The sequence below is a fragment of the Parasteatoda tepidariorum genome, chromosome X1 (genome assembly GCF_043381705.1).
Source record: "Parasteatoda tepidariorum isolate YZ-2023 chromosome X1, CAS_Ptep_4.0, whole genome shotgun sequence".
Taxonomy (NCBI): domain Eukaryota; kingdom Metazoa; phylum Arthropoda; class Arachnida; order Araneae; family Theridiidae; genus Parasteatoda; species Parasteatoda tepidariorum.
Window position 1 is genome coordinate 14,293,364 of NC_092214.1, and position 22,976 is coordinate 14,316,339.

The 22,976-nt window shown below is 32.1% G+C and overlaps 3 protein-coding genes across 3 annotated transcripts in view; all 3 read right to left on the bottom strand.

Annotated features, from left to right (window-relative positions):
• LOC139427045 (doublesex-Mab related 11E) overlaps window positions 1–22,976 on the bottom strand; it is a 52,507-nt gene that overhangs the window by 12,431 nt on the left and 17,100 nt on the right. The window contains exon 2 of the mRNA XM_071187528.1: window positions 7,765–7,946. Within this exon, the coding sequence (XP_071043629.1) occupies window positions 7,765–7,937 (173 nt within the window). The 5' untranslated portion in view covers window positions 7,938–7,946. The remainder of the gene's footprint in view (window positions 1–7,764; window positions 7,947–22,976) is intronic.
• Window positions 12,892–13,535, bottom strand: LOC139427095 (uncharacterized). Its single transcript, XM_071187739.1, has 2 exons — window positions 13,361–13,535; window positions 12,892–13,226 (listed from the first exon to the last, which is right to left on the bottom strand). Exons 1-2 carry the CDS (start codon window positions 13,533–13,535, stop codon window positions 12,892–12,894), a joined length of 510 nt encoding a protein of 169 aa, XP_071043840.1.
• Window positions 14,975–15,892, bottom strand: LOC139427096 (uncharacterized). Its single transcript, XM_071187740.1, has one exon. It carries the CDS (start codon window positions 15,890–15,892, stop codon window positions 14,975–14,977), a length of 918 nt encoding a protein of 305 aa, XP_071043841.1.

The window sequence follows — 22,976 nt, forward strand, 5'->3', positions numbered from 1 at the left end:
CTATGTAAGTTGATCTGATTTCGCTACCCGCTTCATAGTCCATTTTTATGCTGTTTTTTCTTTCATTTTATTTTCTGTTTTTACTTTTTATTTTTACTTATTTTTACTTTTTGTGTTCTATTTTACTTGTTGTTATTTTTATGAAAAAAATTTTTGAGTGCTCCTCACACCATTGTATTACTATATTTTGCTTTGGCTTTATTAATACAATATCAGAAAGCACTCTGTTTTGCGGATATAATCGTGTGGGCTGATGAAAAGATTATATCTTTTTTTTCCGGTTTTTTAAATAAAATTTCATCCTTTTTTTAAACAGTTGCCTGTTATTTTTTTACTTATTACTCCCCCCCCTTTTTTTTCATATGTCTATAATATTTCTTTGTTTTATTCTTCATTTTGAACTCATATATATTATTACTCATATATATAATTANCTTACCATATATATATATATATATATATTGTCTTACTTTTTTTAGCTATAACTTTTAAAATATTCAATAAAATTTAAAATAATTTTGTTTTAAAACAAATCGTTTTAAAATTTGAAAAAGAAATTTTTTAACACTGTGCAAAATATAAGTAATTGTTCTTTTATACAGGGAATGCACGGATAAAATTTAAGAACAATTTTCTTAATTTTAAAGGAAATCGTCTAAATTTTAATTTATTTTCAATTTAATGAGAAAGACGGTACTCTTTGATTTGACAAAAATTCATTTATGATATTGCAAATTTTGATGTTAATTTCATCAACACTTTTTTCTCGATTCGCCTTGAATTTAAATCCTTTCTCAGTTATCGAAATAAATTTAAAAAAGGAAGTCTCTGTTCTCTCAATCATATGTATCATATGATTTAACCGTAGTGGTAATCCGTCGGTCACGATATATATCCTTTTCATGTACAGTTAAAATAACTATACTATTAAAAACCTAGAGAATTGGCACGTTTACAGTTTTGCCCCTCCACATTTATATAATTAATGGGAAAATCTATTAAATATGCTTAGACCAGGAAATCTTACTACACATTCTGAAAGGAACTTGTTCTGAATATGAATACTATCTGAGAACTGGAATATAAGAAAAAAAATAATTTTTATAAATGATATAAAATACTATCTATAATCTGTATATGGATCTATAAATGGAGTTTACCGGCCAGGTGACGTTGCGGTCAGCGTGCCTGACTATGAAGTCTGTGGCCGCGGGATCGAATCCCACTCAGGGCATGGATGTTTCCCTCTCTGTATGCTTTGTTGTCTGTTGTGTGCTCTGTGAATATGGCTCACCCAAAGCCTCCTAGAGAAGTGCGGAACAAGCCGTAAGATAGCGAACGTGACGTCACTCAGGGAGTGCATCGCTGAGGAAGAAGCGAGGGTGCTTTTACACTGAAATTAGCCTTATAACGCTCTTTTCAACTTTAAATCTGGAAGGGATAAATTTTTATTTTGTAGCTATTATTTTTTATGCCCCTTCTTTTATTCTTAATAAATTACTATAAACGCAAACTTTGCCTCACCCTATGAACGGGTATCTGTGACAGTATATAGTGGGTAATGTTGCTCGCCTCCGCGACATTGGTTCACTGCTGTTAAAGAAAAAAAAATGGAGTTATTTGGCACGTGGTTAAAAATAGCGTTAAAATAGCTTACATGCATTAATTCATACCAAATTTTATAATAAATACGAATACAGATGAATATTGAAATATATATNATATATATATTAAAAATCAAATTGATAATAATAAATATTCGTAATAAATATTATTTTTTAATCTGTTACTATTGTGAAATTCTAATTTATTTGTATTTTAAAATACTCTAATTAGCATTGTACTTTTAATTAAATATTAATTCTGCAATTTTCAATCTAGCCTCGAAAATTGAACTGGAAGAAAAGTGGTAAGAAAGTTTATGCTAGCAACAAAGGAAAAATAGTTTGTATAATGTGATAAATGATAAATACTTTATGAAATACGAAAATAGTATTAAATCTAAATTCCAAATAAATAAAAGCTAAAAACAGGATAAAAACAGAAAAATTCAAAATACTGTTTAATTTTTTTATATATGATATTTTCCACTTTTTTTAATGATATATTTATAATAAAATGCATCGAACATCTGAAGATACAGATTTGAATGAATGGATCTTGCAAATGTGAACTTTCATAAATTAAAGACAGTCAACTTTATTAATAGAAAACAATTTAAATAACAGCAATTATAGACTGTATGAGCAATAAATTATTTCGTAAATATCTTTTATAAAAGAGGTACAGAATGCTATGAAATTAATTATTCACAAATGTTTTGAAACAAAATTATGCATCAAAAAAACTGAAACATGGATATAAATGTATTATATTAAAATAAAATGTTAAAACTTTAATATGAGATCTGAAAAAATTCCAAAACTCTTTGCAGATATAATATATCACCACATGCTTGACAAGGATTCAAGCATGGAATCAGATTTTTTTAATATTCTATAATCATCCACACTTAACACCTTTAATTTTAAAAAAAATTTTGACAAATAATTTAAATGAATAGTATTTTATTTAAGAACGCTGAAAAACAGCTAATTTAATTGGAATGTGTATATAACACATTCTAAATAAAAGCATTTTAAAAATAAAAACAACAAATTATATCTACTTACCAAAAAGCAAAACAGCGTCCTCTTCAAAAATACCGCTGTGAACTAAAAGTTGTATTAATTCTTCTTAATTCAAAATAGACATATTCTCCAGAAAAAAATTAAGCGCAAAATAAAAGCGAAGACATAATCTATTTAGATCACAGAACATAACAATTTTATTTAGATTTATTATCGTTTGCTTTTTAAAATAAAACGATAGAAATTGCAGCTTATAACTCGCACACAATTAAATAATAAATAAATCACTCAAGTTTGAGCGAAAAGCACTCAAATATTGCTTAAATAAATACCACTCAAGTTTGAGTGAAGGCAAAGCAAGAATTTCTCTCAAATAAAGGTGTATTTCACTCAATTTGAGTTAAAAGAATATCACTCTTTTTTGAGTAGGGGAAATCACTCTTTCATTTTAAGAGAGTAGTATAACTATTTTAATGTAACTCTTATTTCAATAAAATTTAGAGCAAATCAATTCCTAAACAAAATAAGGATTTCTTATTTTTCAGACCCAAATAGAATTTTGCCATTTCAGAATAACTAACTCAAATCAGAATTTCAGAAAATTTTAATGAGAATTATTTGGATGCTTGATAACCGAAGAAATTTTATCATATATAAATGTTCCCGGAAATTTGATGACAATAATTTAATTTAACCCCACCCTGCCCCATCCGGGGAAGTCTGGAAATGCACATCTTATCAGTAGAAGAATCGAACAAAGGAGGCCTTCAAATAAAACAACCCCAAGATTGACCCTGCGTCGCACGGGTGTAAATGCACAGATGTGCTGTTTTCAGAGCTCCGATAGAAGAATGGTCGTAATATGCACTGGTGTAAGAAATTACGATTTTAATGAAATTTGATATGTACATACATAGATACAATACGAAGCAAATAACCATTCAGCAATTGTAATACACACGCATGATAAGGCGTAACACTTGTTGGAGTCCAAAGGTATGAAATTGCCACAGGAAATGATAAACTGCCTTATTTCAAGTATGGAATAACGCTGCAAGGACTGTATATCTGCAAGAGGATATCACACCACCTATTAACCCAATTGTTTTTTTTATTTTTTTTTTATTTTTTTTTTATTCTGCAACCGCTGTTTCATACCTTCCGACTTCAACGAGTGTTATGCAAAATCATGCTTGTATATTACAATTGTTGAATGGATATTTGTTTTTGTATTGTATTAATGTATGTACATATAAAATTTCATTAAAATCAGTCCAGTAGTTCTAGAGAAAATCGACCAAGTCAACAAATTTTCTTAATTTCTTACATCAGTGTAAATTATAGATGTTAGGCCAAGACAATACATTTGGAATCTAATATACGAACATGTATTGTAAATGATGGTGTCCACATGAAACGTTTACATCATTAACTAAGCGGTAAATAGTTAGCAAAGTTCCCAAAGCAGCAAGAAAACAAATGTCATTTACATAGCACCAAAACTAAATATACAATGAACATAGCATTATAAAAACCGCACCAGGTGACCAAGTAATTATAAAAACCAGAAAACAGTTAAATATTAAAACACACCTATTAATAGCCTTGCCTTGTATTGAATGAAAAGATTTATTGGAGTCCCACAAACATAAACCGAAGTTAAGCATCACTGGAAACATCAGATGATAATAATAAAGGTAATGAGATGGAACCTTTTTTATCTTAATTTTGACTTGTGTTACTGAAGACATGCAAACATTTTAAACGTAGCGGCACGGAAAAAAGAGGCTTATTATCAACCAAAATAAACATAAAATTTTGAAAACAATTTAATTACATATTCGAAAACAATAGCGAACTAGAAGAGATTAACAGTTCTACGTATTTTAGAAGTATAATTAACGACAAAAGAGAAACTGATGAAAATAAACTAAATAGATTAAATTAAGCCCGAAGCAATTATTCTATTCTCAATAAATTCTGAAAAAATATAACAAATTCAACAAAATTAGAATCTTCAAAACTAATATTAAATGTATCATGGCGCTACCATGAAAATAACACGAAAAATATCCTATTAACAACAGTTTAAGAAAAATCTTGAGTATCAAGTAGTTTCATAAAATTAACAGCGCAGCAATCCCTAAAAAAGCGAAACTGAAAACTAAAAAACGTAAATTGATTGGTCATGTTCTGGGAATTTTAAAATGAAACAAGTTTTTGATTGGAATTCGCAAGAAAATGGGAAAAGAGAAAAACCTAAATATACTTGGAGCTAGTTAAGTGAAACAATAAGAAAGACATGGGGAGAGGCAAAATATCTGGTAACAAATACAGTGAAATGAAGAGAGCTAGGCTCCAATTTGCAATGAGAGTCATGATGACGTAAAATTAGGGTTCCACTGTAATACCACCCCGAGCAGTGGTGGCTCAGGGTATAGAGAATTCGCCTTCCAATGAGGTGAACCGGGTTCGAATCTCTGTAATGGCTGGTCGATACGAATTCCGCATCGGGCTTGCACCGACCACAGTGCTAGCATAAAATATCCTCAGTGGTAGGTAGATAATGGGTTAGAGTCCTCTTATCGCCAGGTTAACCACGGGAAGCTTTCGTGATTTTCTTCTCCATGTAACGCCTATCAAAAAGTATAAATAGTTCTATCAAAAAGTCCTCCATCAAGGCACATTTCTTCCAGGAGTTATCTTCTGGATGGGGTTCAAAATTACGGATTTGAACATTAGTAGTCCCAAAAATCGGATCGGCTGTTTAAATACGGTAATGAAATAAAATATAATTTGGACTGAAAAGGTAATTAGATTGGATTCAAAAGTCCAACAGTCATGAGTCTGATAACAGAAGAAATGTTATCCTATATAAATGATGTCGATTGTTTACATTTCAGGGCAATAAAAGCATTTATATTATTATAAAAGTGGATGATACTATATTTAAATAACTTTTTAAAATGATTTAGTTGTATACCACATCCATTAATACCCTCACATTGTATTCAATGAAATTTAAATAGTAAAAATCTGCGTCAAGATTTATTGGAAACAATAAGTCGCACAATGGAAGTAAAACGTGGTCTCAAATAGATTACCAAAGTTAAGCATCACTGGCTGTGGTCAGTGAATCGGTAGGTGACCACTTTGACCTACCTACCGAATAATCAAATGCTTAATCAAATAGAAACCAAGAGTACGCGGTATCGGTTCTGGTTAAACTGTTCTACAGTAAAATGATCCACTTCACGCACAGTTCGTTAAGCTATAAAGCGGAATAACCATCCTCTCTGCAGAGGATCAAAATTGTAGTAGCGTTTCTTTCGAATCATCCTCCGGACCGTCGCCAATAGCCCATTGAGTAGCTCTAATACCACATAAATAAAGCACTACAACTGCCATTATTAAGAACAATGAAAAGATTTTTAAAAATGAAAATTTGCCTACCTAAATCAAAATTCTTGATGGTTCCATCAAAAAATTTTGATGGTTTATGTTAGTTTCAGTGTGACCCATTATGGTCCAACATCATTTATACAAACTAAAGCAAACAACGTTAAAGAGCACAAAAATATTTATAAAATACAGACAGGTGTTTCGGAAGCTCAAAGGGCAACCTTCATCAGTGCAACATTTGATAGTCACCATCATCCAACATTTTGTATTCATGGTTTTTGATATGCTAACAAACTTCCATCAATTTACGAAATTCACTTTAAAACTTTGATAGTTAACCATCAAGAGAAGTTTGACTATCATGGACCAACAATCCATGATGATCCGTGATGATCCATGATGGTTCCAACTATACATTTTCATGAACGTTTAATGGGAATTCTTGTTGGTTTTCAGGAATATACCATCAAAACAATTAGGTTTTTTATATTGGACCATCATAAATCAGTCCAAGTTCCTACTTTGAGATAATGGTTGTTCATGATCATACCAACATTTGATTTCTAGGATATTATGATGGAAATTCGTAATGGTACAACAATGCATTTATATGATTTTTTGATAATAACTCTTCTTGGTTCAGCAGCAATTTACCATTAAAACAATGTGGGCTTTTTTTATGTTGGCCTATCATAAATCAGTTCAAATTCCTACATTGGGGTGATGGTGGTTCATGATAGTTACAGCATTTGATTTCTAAGAAACTATGATGGTAGTTTCTGATGGTTTAACATGAACAAATCATCAAAACAAGCTGCTATTCTTATGTTGGACCATCATAAATCAGTCCGAATTCTTAGATTGGTGTGATGGTTACTTATGTTGGTTACCATCAAAAAATATAATGTACATGAAGATTATTGATGGTTACAATCAAAATTATGTTGGATTATCAATGGAGTCTTTCCTTCCTATTGTTAACTTTTCTGAGATTTTTATTAATTAGACTGTGAGACATTTCTCTTTCGGTTCGTTTAATGAAATCCTCTAAATGATGACCATGGATTTGATGGTATAACTTATTTATTTCATGAATCTGGGTTAAATAATTATTTACAATAAACTATTAAAATATACATGAACGGCAGAATATAATATTCCAGAGCGCTACTACTCCCTTCTCGTTCAGACATTCTCTCTCATAGTCCAGCTAATACTAACTAAAAAAACCTCTTTCTCACAAGAAAAAGTTCCTCGCTCCACCCCCAATGTAGGGGACGACACTTCTAGTGTACTTCATCCTCTGACCCTCAGGTCAAGGAGTCAATCAAATGCGTGGGAGAGGAATCAGGATCCTGACATAGACCGACTTTTATTAATTTTTAATGTTCACAATTGAAGAATTATATTTTTAAAAATATATTTGTACGAACTATTGAAATTGTGCAAAACCAACAACATATATTACACGTATATCAATATCTGCAGTCGTACATATGAAAACCTCTTATTGCAACAGGATTGTTTAGTGACTTTTCATGAACCATTTGAAATGATACATTGAATGTCTCTATAATTAAATTTGCCTCTGAGTCTTACTCTTTCGATTCGAGAATTTATGAAAGAGGTGACTTATAAATAATTTATTTAATGTAATAATTCAATCAAATTAATAATTTAAACCATAAATAAAATGAGTGAAAAGTCTCCTATAATGAGTTAAAATGTTTACCTTCTGAGGGCAACTTGAGCAGCCATTAATTTCTGTCGTTCAACTACAAAAAGACATGGGTGACACTGACACTCTTTCCAACGACAATAACGCTTGTGACCTTTCAGACGGGATACAACGCCATGAATTTTACATTTAGCACATTTTGGTTTTCTTAACTGTCTTTCCTCCATCTATGGAACCTAAATATAATTATTGATTCAATACTTAGGTTGATATTTAATAGTTAGAACATTTAAAGATTAAAAATATAAATAAATATATTATTTCTCATTTTACGGTATTTAGTTTAATTCTGTTCACTGTGACGTATGGAACCAAGAATCGGTCAAGAATGGGGATGTAAGTCCTTTGCCAGAGGATGGGATTATTTGATTTTCACCAAGGAAGGCTCAATTGTATTCGAGACATATTTTTAAATCAAAACACAAAAAATTATCTTTTTTTTAAATTGTAAATTAAATTACACGAATATTGAGTGAAAAATTTTAATTTCAGAAAGTGTCACCTTCTTTTGGAAAAGTGAGGGGGCTCCCTCCGACCCCCTGATTCCACGGTCCCTGCTTATAATCACGCATAAGGCTCATCGGTCCTATGAAACAGTTCTGTAGTATTAATAATCACTACTGAAATTTTCAACTCATTTGACTATAGATTTTCAATTCGCTTGAGCAAAGGTAATTTCCCGAACAAACAGCTATAGTTTGTCTATAGAAAGAACTCCCCTCGCCACAAAGTATGACATTGTCTACAGCTATGGAGACTAGAAATAGTGGAAAGGAGAGCTTCTCCCTCTGATATATTATATATATAAATTACATATATTTGGTCCCAGAAAACAGCCAAGCAAATGAATATTTTAAGATAACACATAGACTAATTCAAGAGAGGAATTTTAAGCTGTTGCTAAGCAACCTAGTTCAGACTATAGAAAAAAAATTTAAATAATGTTCTGGCATTGCTTCTATAGGTTTATGTATTAATAGTTAATAACAATCATAGTTTCTAGGCGATAGACAATTTTTCAGCTGATTTCTGAGTAAAGATTTTCTTTTTAATCTCCTTCGAAAAGAAAATCGATTTATAAATTATTTATGATTTTCTAAGCTTTTAAAATACATGAACTTTACGGTGAATACATGAACTTTTTACGTGATATTATTTGAGTTTTTTATGTTGTTCATTTGCAGGAGGATTTCATACTAAAATCCAATTTACATAACCTATTATAACTACATACAAAATTTTAGGGATAATCATTTTTACAGCACTGAATAGAGTCTTCTAGACTAAAAAGTTTAAAAAAACAACAACAAAAAAGTGCCTGAAAAACTGTAGATTGTATAGTAATTCTAAAGCACATTCACAAGGTTTTATATAATTTACGTTACTTCTTTTTTCTATAACTGAAGGAATTACTGAATATTAAGTGGCATTTTAAAAACATTGAAATATGCTATGTTCGAGAATAACAAATTAAAAAAACATTGTCTATTGTAGGGTTCATTATTTAAACAATTTCTTCATTCTGCTAGATATTCAGGTTGCATGGCTTTCTTTGGATAAAGATGATTTGCAAATGGCATCCTCATGTTTCGATACATTTTGAAACTTATTTTCGCAAATTCATCATAAAATGTCACACAACATGCTCTTCAATTACGAAAAGCTAAATTTCTCACCAAATACCACTAGTACTATGATTTCTTTGCTTTCTTATATATATCTGATACGATACTCTCCTTTTAAACAGAGTTCGTAAGTTCCTTAAGATACTGAAATGGAGGCACAAAAACTTAAAACATAAAACATTTAATTTCATTAACTAGAAATATCTGGTCTCAAAATTTTAATTTAAAGTTAAAGTTTGATTTTATAGTTACAATATTGATTCTGCAGTTCTCTTACTTTTTTTTTACCCTAGATTGCCTGAGGAAGTCATTTTGACTGCTTTTTAATTTCAATTAGAAAAACAATGATGTTTATAATGACACAATTTCTTAGAATTTTGTGACTTTTTGTACAAAATATAATTTTTTTATTGTAAATATTTAGGAATAACTTGTTATGTAACTGTAAATAATAAAAAAAATATTTAGAAATTAATTAAAAAAAACCATTTTTGCACATTTTTTATTCTTTTTTAACCCAGTCATTTTGACTGCTTATGGGCAATATAGGCATATACTAAATTTCAGTCTTTCTAGTGTTAAATACCACGTGAATCCTGTAAAAATACACTGCTCAAAACAATTGAAGGATATTGTAAGTCTTGTAAAAAATAACGGTATATGTAATTTTTTGTGTGTGCGCAGAATGGAAGAAGAAAGTCACAAATGCAAATGTTTCTTATTTTCAAATTTCACAGAATGCAAATTTTATGTTTGACGTTGAAGACGGCTCTTTAGCCACCGCGAATTTTATTTGGCTTTCAATTTAATGTAAAACAAAGTGGAAAAGAATGATCGACATTCTGTAAGAGCGTTGTTTTATAATTGCGATGTCTCAACGAAATCAAATGACCGAATCAGAAGCTTGGAGAGTTGTTGGCTGGTTAGAGGGGAGCAAACACAAGCCGAAGTAGCAGAAGTCATTCGAGTTTAAGAAAGTGTGATTTCCAGGATCTGGAACCTTTTTTTTTTTGGAGACTGGAAATGCAGACCGAAGATTAGGGCAAGAGAGTAGACGCGCAACAACGCCCAATAAAGATCGTTATTTAACGCTAACGGCTCGGAGAATATGAATACCACTGTTCTGCAACGACTCCTTCGCTCGATTATTGGTACCAGAGTCTCGACACAAACTGTCCGAAACCGCCTTTACGCTGTAGATCTGTATGTTCACAGACCAATGGTGTGTGTCATATTAACAGCAAGGTACCGTCGCGCCAGCAGGGAGTGGCTAAAAGAGCATATGAACTGGAGGAGAAATCAATGGCGCAATATCTTTTTCCTCTGACGAGTCCCGTTTTTCTGTTCATTCTGATAATAGGCGTATTTTCATCTGGAGGAAACGTGGCACTAGAAACCAGAAACCATCCTGCCTTCGTGCACGAAAGTTTAAGATTTGGTGGTGGGAGAGTGATGGTCTGTGCTCGAATCTCCATTGGTGGGAGCACCGATCTCGATATTATTCGAATTGGAACTCTGACCGGTAGCCGATATAGGGATGAGATTCTGAGACATATTTTAGTCCCTTAAGCTGCAACAATTAGAGATGACTTCATGTAAATGGGCAACAATTGCATGCCACATCATGCTAACTTGGTGAATTTCCTTTTGGAGGAAGGAATCATACGAATGGATTGGCCAGCGTGTTCTCCGGACATGAATCCAATCGAGTATGTTTAGGACATTCTAGGCAGACGAATTGCTGGACGCCTACCACCCAACAAACTCTCCAGTAACTAGAAAGAGCTCTTCTGGTGGAGTGTGATAGAATACCCCATCTTCGCATTATTAACTTCATTAACTCAATGCCTTAAAGGTGTTGAACGTTGCTGGCTGTCTGGGGTAACCCCTAATAAAGCCTATTTTCTTCTAAGAAAATACCTTTTTTTATTCGTAAATATTTATAGCTATANCTATAGGCCTTTGTTGGTTTTCTTACACACAGATTGTTTCGTTTGTCATATATATACATAGTAGGAAGAAAAACAACAACTTTTTTTTCAACATAATTACTTTAAATTAAATTATTAAACTAATTTTATTTATTTCACTTCTATATATACATATACATATATATATATATACATATATATATATATAAATATTTATATATTGTATTTCATCCTTTTGTACCTAAATGCTCAATACAACGCATTTTTTTTTCGCGAAACTAATGTCATTTTTATCTCATATAGCCTAGTACGTCTGTCGATAATGTATCAATCATTCAAACAATTCTCCAGGTGCAGGATCAACCCTCAATATCCTTTAATTGTTTTGAGCATTGTATTAAAATGCATATGTTTACTTTTACGAGCATAAAGTCTTTCAAACAAATGATCAAGACCCAAATGTAGAACAGTATAATTGATGATATAAACTTCACTGTCTGCAAAAAATGTGAAAAGGGTAATAAAAGTTGACATGTTTCAAGTGTTCAAATATAAGAACCCATTCTCAAGACTCGTCAGGCATGAATGACTTGTGACGTTAATTATTGGACACTCAAAACATGCCTACTATATATCATATATTTTTTAAATTAATGAAGTTTTAATCTTTTCGATTCAGTTTCTTGGGATTATTCATTTAGTGACATAGTATATTAAATTACTTCACACGATATTAAAAAAAGTTTTACGTTATATAAGAGAAACAGTTACAAGGGCAATTATTTTAAACAAGTTCAAGTTTCCCTCATACTCGAAATTATTTGAAAATGTATTTTTTATTTATGGATTCCAAATTTTATTCTAGATATATTTTAGCGTATTCTTTAGGCGTGCTTTGATAGAGTTTATTTTTACACCCTTATTTGCTTAAAACTATTAAATAATTTGCTTAAATAAAATATTCAAGCCATATGATTTAATGCATTTGTATTATAATAGTAAACAGGGCTTCCATCGCATATCCTTAACATTGATACCGCTATCATTAAATTAATGGAATAAGCTTAGATATATAATAATGGTTGAATTGTTTCTCGTTATAGCTTTCAGGGAATAATATGTTTCGTTCAAACAGATTTCAATTTTGGAAACAACGAATGAAGTACTTTGTACAACTAAATAAAATTCTTTTCACAACACTAAAATATTTTATTTTCTTCATATATAGAGAGAACAGTCGGCAAAGAATTCTGTTAGGTTAAAAAACATTTCGCCAAAAAAAGAACGAATTCTAAAAGAAATAAAAATAAACAACTTAAAAAATAAAATTGCTGTTGCCAGCCGTAAAATTTTTTGAAAGTTAACTTAGCAACATAAATCAAAATGACATACAAGTGCAGCTAGATCAAAATTATGATACCTGAGAGCTGGGCGTAACACTCCCTCCTTTTGATTAACTATAACATCAAAATATTAATCAAAACAATCAGTCAAACTTACTATATGCACTACCAACAAATTAGAGTTATGACAATTAGAGTTATAAGAGTTCTGAAGGAGACTATTCAGTTAAAAAATCTGGTCGGAATCTTTACAGTTCTGCAACTCCTTGTTATGACTCTTCGAGTCGAGGAATCAGTTACTGAAACGTTTCCCTCAGGAGATTCCGCTATATCCACCGGACAAGACATCTCAAGAGGAAAAATTCTTTGAACTGGTCGAACCAGCTCTCCGGTAGAGGCTTTAAGACGAGCTACTCTGATGTGCCCATCTTTTCCTACGTAGGTTTCCGTCACTCTTCCCATTGGCCAGAGAACCTTCTTTTCACCTTCAGTTTCAATTGGGACGATATCTCCCACAGCTATTCGTTGATTACCTTTAACCTTGGACGGACGCATTACTAATTTTCAAGGTATTCGTCCCTAAATTGCTTTCTTAAAGCTTCCCTTAGATTTTATTTATAACGAAATATTCTCTTTAGGTTTACTCTGTCGATATTATCCAGGTCTGGAACACCCACCTCTATTAACTCACCTAAGAACAATGCAGGTGTCAATGGAATCAGGTCATAGGAATCTTCGGAAACATACGTTAGGGATTTTGAGTTTACAGTACCTTCACAACCAATAAGAACACTTTGTAGTTCTTCGTGATTCAATGAAGATCTACCTAAAACTTTTCTCAAAAGGGTCTTGATCAGCTTCACCATGATTTCCCCAAACCCTCCCCACCATAGAGCAGCAGGGGGACTGAAGTACCACTGAATTCAATTTATTGAAGATTCTATCTCGATAGCGTTCCTATCTATAGATTTGAATAGGTTGTCGGCTCCCACGAAGTTTGTTCCATTGTCACTATAGATGACCTTTGGTCTTCCCCTTCGGTAAAGAATCTTCGAAGAGCCAAGAAAAAAACCATATGTGGAAAGTGACTGTATCAGTTCTAGATGGATGGCGCGGTACACAGCACATGTGAAGAGGATGACCCACGCTTTCGATAGGTTATTAAAAATTAGGGGGCCACATAGGTCGACTCCCCTGATTTCAAAAGGAGACGCATATCTGACTCTATTTTCTGGTAAGACCACAGGAACAGTTTGTATTGGTCTGGCTTCGTGTCTCTTGCACCTTATACTTCAGTTCAGTACATTTCTAATTGCGTTTTTGCTCTTGATTATCCAAAGCGTTTCTCTTAATTTAGACATCAATGCATTTAAACCAGCATGGCACATTTTCAGATGCAAATCCAAAATTATGCAGTCAACAAGATCATGCTTGCTAGGTAGTAGAATAGGAGATATAAAATCAGCATCGTCTTTCCTTTCTGTCAACTTGATTTTGACGCGTAGTAGGCCTTCCTCATCTTTAAACACAGATATTGTTTTGAGCCTGTCAATGTCTCCTGGGGCAAAAACCACTTGCTGAACTAGTTTTGCCTACCTTTTTTCGGCTATCACCAATTCAGACACTTTCAGTTCACCAGTTTTTCTCTCTTCTTTCTTGAGCTGTGAATTGCTTGTGAATCCACGCTATCATTCGTAGAATCTTCGAATATATAGAAAAGTAGGAGAAAATCCATGAAAGATCTGCATTAATGCCGCAAGTTGAGACTGTTAAATATTGCCGTTGGTCAGATATTATTTCTTCTCTGTCGAAGTTAGGATTCAATTGAGACCCGTCTTCTATAGTCAATTGGTTGCAATTGGTCAGAAAACCACCAGACTTTGACCGTTCTTTTACGATTTCCTCATCACTGTGGACATCAATCTCTGTGGTAATATTCCAAGTTGAGATAGGTTCTTTCAACCAGGCTGGACCCTCCCACCATTTCATAACTTTCCAGAGGACGTTTTAGAAGAACATCCTCTGAAAGGAAGGTCTGCCGGGTTCAATTTTCCTGCAACATGGCGCCAGGAGGAGAAGTCGCTCAATTTTCTTATTTCATCTATGCGATTCCTAACGAAAACTGAGCAATTTTCTGCTTTGGTTATCCAAGCGAGAACTGTTGTGGAATCGCTCCAAAAATATTTCTTGATATTCTTCCAGTCGAGAGCTTGTACAACTAATTGTGAGAGTCTAGCTCCCATCAAGGCAGCAGTTAACTCCAGCCTTGGTACTCTTCTTTGAGTGACGTAATACGAGACTTCGCCTACACAAAACTGATTTTAACGCCATTTTTTTCTTCAATCCTTAAGAAAACCACAGCTGAATTAGCCTCTTTACCGGCATCGCAAAATGTATGTAAGGAACACTTCTCTAGACATTCTGAATTAACTTTAATCCACCTGGGCATCTCAATTTCTTCCAATATTTTCAATTCTGCATACCACTGAAGAAACTCTTTTTTCAGATCTTCTCTAATCTCTTCATCCCAAGCAACACCCATCACCCATGCCTTTTGTAGTATTAACTTTGGGCACAGCATGACTGGAGTGGTAAACCCAATGGGATCGAAAATGTGATGAGCGATAGACAGAATAGATCGTTTAATGACTTTTTCCATATTAATTTCTTTTAACCAACTCATATTTACCTTGAGGGTGTCTTCAACTTTATTCAATTTTAAACCTAATATAGTTGATTCTGTGAGCGAGTCTTTGCAATGAGAGTTTTCCCAACTTCTCAACTCAAAATTCCCTTTTTTCATCAATTCAATAGATTTTTGCTTAAAGTCTTCCATTTCAAATGGAGTATTTACACTAGTTAAAGAATTGTCGACATAGAAACTCTGCAACAGCCTTTTCTTGAAATCTTCATCGTTATCATGATCATTTCGTATATGATACCTGATGACATATGCCAAAAGAAAAGGACTACTCGTAACTCCGAAGACAACTCTTGCATGTCGAAATATTTTACACTTTTTGTCCTCCTCATTTTGCCACCATAAGAACCTTAAAAAATCTCTATCTTCTTTGGTGACACTTAATTGTGGAAACACTCTTCTCACATCTGAAGAAATACCAATACTTCTTTCTCTAAAACGCAATAAGACATACGGGATAAGTTCGATTAAGTTGGGACGGCTGTGTAAACAGTCGTTAAGGAAGTGTGTTCTTTCATACATGCAGAAGCATTGAATACCGGCCTTATTGGGGTGGTGCTGCTTTCTTTTATTACAGCTCTATGTGGCAAGTAATTTCCTGGTAAGTCAGTTTCATTAGAACAGGGATTCTTAACCTGTGGTTCATGAACCCCTAAGGGGTCCATGAGTTATATTTTGGGGGTCCGCTGACTACTCCTAATTTTTAAAACGTTTGGAAGCCTACCCATTGCTTGTAAAGCGAGCTATGGCAGCTATAATTCCGTTTGCTACAGTGTATCTTTGCAGAGAGGGATTTTCCACACTTGTGACAATAGAAACATAATATCCAAATCGATTGAATGTTGAACATGATAGGCACGTTGCTTTGTCGAAAACCATCACCTAATTCAATTTATTAATTAAGGTAAAGGAAAAGCAGCAGCAACCTTCACATTAAAAATTTTAATTTTAAAAATTTTGTATACTATTAAAATAATAAAATTAAATGTTCTCTAATAATTGATGTTTTTTACAATTATTTTTTTCACAGGGGGGTGGTCCGTGACTTCTTAAGTCCGTGAAGACCTTTTCATAATCATCATAAATATTCTTCGATTTCAATTGAACTGTGGTCCGCTCTAATCTCCTCTTTGTCAAGTTAAAGTCATTGGATAAGAAAGATTCGTTTTCCTGCCATGGTAAACGGACTTCGTACCTTCCTTGATCATTGACCTTTACCGTCTTTAGAAAATGTTCCTGTGCTTCAAAATCAGTTTCCCTTTTCAATTTCTTCTCAATGGGATCTTTGATTCCTATTAAATCTAATCTCCACAAATCGGCCATCTCAGCTTCTTTTACGAAAAGTGATATCACTGACATGGCGATACTTTCGGTACCAGGCTTATGATGAGGTACCTTTCCCATTAAGGTCCATCCAATATTTGTTTCGGTTGCAACCATGCCATTTGTCAAAAACTTTTGCTGTCCAGTCAATAACTTGCCTATCATGTCTGCTCCTACGAGTATTTGTACTTGTTCATAAGTCTGGCTAACATCATTTAAACAAATTTTTACACTCTTAAGTTCCTTCAGCCATGGACCTCTGTTTACAAGTAATATCTTCTCACAAATAACATCTTGGCCCAATACCTCCAAATTGCTAGAGAATTTTCCTTTCAGCGATGTAACTCTTATTTCACATTTCCTGTGTTTTCTAACATCAGTAGTTACACCTCCAAAGAAGGAATGAGTCACATTCCTTTCTTCTAAAGGAGGATACATCATCTTCTGGGCAACGGTATTAAGGAAGTGGGATCTCTGCGATCCTGTATCAATTAGCAGACGAACATTCACTTCTTCACCATTGGCGACAAGCTTGGCGACCAAAGTCTGCAGAAAAACTTCTGGCGTCTGATTTAAATTCGCCATATTGAGCTCATTTACTGATGTTTCTGTCTACACCTTTTCTCCCTCTTTCGAAGCTGATTTTCTCATTTGTTCCAGGTTTTCACACATGAGTGTCACATGTTTTCGACCACAAATCAGGCATTTTACGAAACTCCTGCAGTGACTAAGCTATGTGACCGGGAGCCAAACACGCAAAAAACCACGTTTTTGCTTCTTACAATTTCCTGCCTCTCAACTAAAGGTTTTTTCTGGTGGGGGAAACAGTCGAAACTATTATGTTTGCCATCACAAAATAGGCAACCTCTTCTTTGTTCTTTTACGTAAGAAGCTGCGTGTAAAACAACGGCTGTTGATGGTACTCGAGATTTTTCTTTTTCAACTCAACAATGATCAACTTTTTTCTTTTTAGCTACCTTGTTATCTTCAACTTTGAGCAGGCCAAAATCATCCATAGCTAAATTAATTCGGGCTTCACCCTCCACTTCTGCCTTTAAAAACACCATCAGTTTGTTTAGACTTTCTTTGGCTTCTAATTTTGGAGTTAAAGAATTACTCCGATGGTAGGCCTTCAAAAATTCTTCCGGAAAACAGGATTCTACCATCGGATAGAGAATAGATGCACACTTGTCTGTAGTAACCCCGAGAGTGTCTAAGGCTCTTAAATATGTTTACAGCTTATCATATAAGGAGGTAAGTGGAAAAGATCTATTCACCTGAACATTAATAATTAATTTGAGAAGTTCCCTTACGTATATCTCCACTAAAAGATCCTCGTTTCCAAATCTCGATTTCAGACTATCGACGGCTTTAGTATAATTTTCCCCAGTTGGCGGGAAACTTTCTACAATCTCTCTCGCTCTGGAACCCATCACAGTAGCTTGTATCAGATATTGGAATTTGTCTTCAAGGGCAATATCAGCATCATTATCTATGTGCTGAAATTGACTCCAAAACGGAAGCCATTCCTTGACATCGTCGCCAAACTGCCTGAACCCCAGCTTTGGTAACGTAAACTTTCTCCTAGTATTAACAGCTTCGGTATTAATTGAACTTGAATTTGCGACATTTTGAATTGTCGATTCTCGATCTTGCGCCTGTAATCGGGCCATTTCCAATTCATGAGCCATTCGAGCCTTTTCCAATTCCATGGCTTCTTTCTCCTGTTCTTGTATCTTTCTCTCTTTAACAGTATCCTCAAATACCTGTTTTACGAATTCTGGATCCTTTTTATATTCATCGCTAGCCAAAATCAAGTCATTTAATTTTGCTAAAGTCGCTCCAACCGGCACTGTTTCTTCCAATTTCTTCTAGAACCACTAACAAATCTGCTTTCTTAAATCCGCTTTTGAAGAAGCTTGTAATTTTTTTTATCTGCTGTGATCCCTGTTCGAGTGCCAAACGAAGTACTTTGTACAACTAAATAAGATTCTTTTCACAACACTTAAATATTTACTTTATTTTTTTCATATATAGAGAGAACAGTCGGAAAAGAATTCTGTTAAGTTAAAAAACATTTCGCTAAAAAAATGAGCGAATTCTAAAAGAAATAAAAATAAACAACTTAAAAAATAAAAATGCTGTTGCCAGCCATAGAATTTTTTGAAAATTAACTTAGCAACATAAATCAAAATGACATACAAGTGCAGCTAGTTCAAAATTATGATACCTGAGCGCTTGACGTAACAACGAAATTATTGAGTAGGTTCCTTAGAGCAATACCATTCTTATCCTCTTATGACTAAATATAGGAAAAATTAGTATTCAAAGTTTCTGTAAAAAGTATGTAAAGCTTCTCGCTACGTACTTTTTTTTTTCTTTATCAAAATAAGTTTGAAAATTGCATATTTTTTATTACATTTTTCAAATCAGATGATGATTCTAAAATTGGCCCGCCTTTAGAATCTTTTTACAAATTTCAAGTTTTAGTATTTGCTGTTTAACGAAATAAGGCATTTGCAAATTGTGCTATAATGATATCTTGTGCTAAAAGTTGAATAGTAAAAGTTGTAAATTGTGCTAAAGTTGAAAAATAATTTTAACAAAAGTAAATTCGTTTCAACATTTTTTTAAAAAAAGAGCAGCTTTCCTAAGTATGACGGTGGAATATATATAAGCTTAAACGTCAAAATAAAATTGCGGTTTGAATTTGTTCATTAAAAAAAGAAGCAAACAGTTGTGGATTTTTGAGTTGCACTAATATGTTTTTACTTTTCACAAACCAAACAAATAAGAAACAAAATAAAGTAAATCAATAAATAATTTGTTTGTTCAATCTTAATGAAATGGGTGCACTTATTTACTACGATCAGTCAGACGTTTTGTACTGAATAATTTGAACATAGATAATGTTCTTAAAATCTTATGAGCTAAGTGGCTATAGCTTTGAGACTCAAAAAAAAAATTAGCAATTACTTAAAACGAGTGTTAATCTAAAGAAAAATTTCAAGTACCAATAAAAATTAAGCAAAATAGTTTAGTATATTAGCGGAAAATATCTACGTGGTAGCATAAAGAAAGAATTAAAAATATAATGAAATGAATAGTTGAATAGTTCTGACACATACCTCGGTAATTAAAAATTTAATTTCACAATTAAGATGTTAGGACAACATACTGAGAAATTTTTAGGGGCTTCTGACTACTTATGCGACAACTCTTTATGTTAAGTATCTTTATACTCCTAAGTGAATAAAGAAACTGTTTTAGGTACGCTTCTGACTACTTATGCGACAACTCTTTATGTTAGGTATACTCCTAAGTGAATAACGAAACTATTTTAGGTACGCTTCTGACTACTTATGCGACAACTCTTTATGCTTGGTATCTTTATATTCCTAAGTGAATAAAGAAACTATTTTAGATACGCTTCTGACTACTTATGCGACAACTGTTTATGCTTGGTATCTTTATACTCCTAAGTGAATAAAGAAACTGCTTTAGGTACGCTTTTGACTACTTATGCGACAACTCTTTATGTTTGGTATCTTTATACTCCTAAGTGAATAAAGAAACTATTTTAGGTAATCACAAGAAACAATAAAAAAAGTCAATTAATAATTCTGAAAAAACGTACTATGCTTCATAAACATCCTAGTATTAANTTATGTTAGGTATCTTTATACTCCTAAGTGAATAAAGAAACTATTTTAGATACGCTTCTGACTACTTATGCGACAACTCTTTATGTTTGGTATCTTTATACTCCTACGTGAATAAAGAAACTGTTTTAGGTACGCTTCTGACTACTTATGCGACAACTCTTTATGTTAGGTATCTTTATACTCCTAAGTGAATATAGAAACTATTTTAGGTACGCTTCTGACTACTTATGCGACAACTCTTTATGTTAGATATCTTTATACTCTTAAGTGAATAAAGAAGCTATTTTAGGTAATCACAAGAAACAATAAAAAAAGTCAATTAATAATTCTGAAAAAACGTACTATGCTTCATAAACAGTCGGCTGTTTTGCATCGAATAATTTTAAACAACAGAATTTTAGCAAGAATTTTAACAGAATTTTAACAAGATTTTATTCTCACCTATCAGGCGATAAGTTTTCTTTTAATAAAAATATGATAAGAATTTAAAAAAGAATTTTACTTGAAAGGAAGAACTAAATTAAAATACTAAAAAAAAATTGATCAGTATATTAATGAAGAAATAATATGCGTGTTAGCGTAAAGATTAAAATTTTTAAAAATTTAAAGTTAAATTATATGGTTTGTAAAATAGTTCTGTGAAACACGCACGTAATTAAAAAATTTATTTTGAGATTAAGACGATATATATTGTTGAGAAATTTGAAAATGCATAAAAATGTCGTATCCGTATTATTATTTTAGAATATTGAAATTGACAAATATATTATTGCATATCTATGCATACGTGCGTATATTTTTGAAATTGTATCAATTATTGAAAAAACAAACTAAAAAATAAAATATAATCACAATACCTGTAAATATAATCACAATCTGATGTACAATCATATTCTATCAGAAACATGCTTTTATAAAACTCGGCATTCGTTGAATAAAATGTTTTTAATTCAATAAAATGTTTTATTCAAACTTCTTTTACTAAACTACGAATAAATTTTTGGACGACAAGAAAAGAAGCATCATATCTTAAAAGTAAAAAAAAAAAAGTAGCAATTGGGTTTTAGCGAAAAAATTATGAATGAAATTTTACACTACGCTCACGTAAGTCAAGTTTCTCGTAAGAAGACCATATTTAATGTTAATTGCTCATTTAAATATTTCTTCATTGTTGCCAATTTATTTTTTAAAAATGATTGATTTTAATTTTTCTAGGCTTCTACTAAATAAAAACAGTTGAAACCTTAAATTTCTTAATGGAAAATATGCAGATTAATATGATATAAAAAAAATTCATACCTCAAAATTCAAAATTTTTTTCATCCTCAATTAAATTAAATAATAAAAAATAATAAATAATTATAAAAAAATATTTTTTGCATGAAATTATCGTTGGGTAAATATGTTTCATGAGAATATTTTTTAAATTACTTAATTAGCTTTAAAAATATAACTAAAAACGCAAAAAGTGACATTAACATTAATGGGTTCGAATAAATCATTAACTAACAATCGTTACTCCTCGTAATAACATCGGATTAACATTAAAAAAAAAGAATGAAAAAAATTATGATGGAATCGAGTGTGTGAAATACAAAATTCGCTGTGGTATTAAAAATATTGGAAGAGGCGGCCTCAGAGAAAGCTATTGGAAACAATGTATGCCAGGAAAACCACCTTGAATAACTTTTGATCCAATGATCGGACGTTCCAGGCTATCAATGGCTTGAAGGGATGACTTCAAATATGCTAATTAATGAGTGCAGACGATATTTTAAGTTACGAAATCAGACACAAAAACGTACTTTCTCTGAATAAACATACCCTTTTTTAGTTTGTACCCCTTAATGTCAATTTTTCTTCTTGCATATTTCACCATATCACGAAAACCTTGAAGCGAATTGAAAAATTTTTGCACAGAATTATAAAATACGTTTATTCTAAGATAATTCAATGCAAAAATAAATTTTAGTAAATATTTATCATTTTATAATAATGGTCGAAAAATTTTGAATCGTAAGGTATAGAATTGCATCATTTTAAAAACATAATTTAACAAGGCAAAATACAAAATTTTGAGCAAAATCGGTTAAAAAGTTCCTAAGAAATCGAATTTTAAATATTTGACATTTTTGAAATTCAATTCTGTCCTAGAACGTATAGATCCAATCATTAGATCAAAGGATATTCAGTGTGGTCCATTTTTTACTTATTTATTTATTTGTTCATTGTATATTTGCTAGAATTAATCAAATTCTTTTTAATTAGATTAATGCTTAATCAGTATCCAATAGGGAGGAAATTTTTCATCTTAAGGTCAAATAGGCATCCAGCAGTTAGGAATAAAACCTGCATTAATGATATTATTAAGATTTTTTTTAATGATGGTATATAATGTTCAACTTGAATAAGGGATTTTATTTATCAAATATTATTGGCATATTTTTTGTCTAATTATTTAAAATGATACAATTTAAATTTAAATACAATTTTAATATTTTATTTCTGCAAAAACATTGTTCAGTTATACATTTTTGTTACATATTTTCTATTTAATAATGATTTTCCAGCTCTGTTAAATATCAATTTATATGCTCAAATCTGCTTGAAACTGTAAT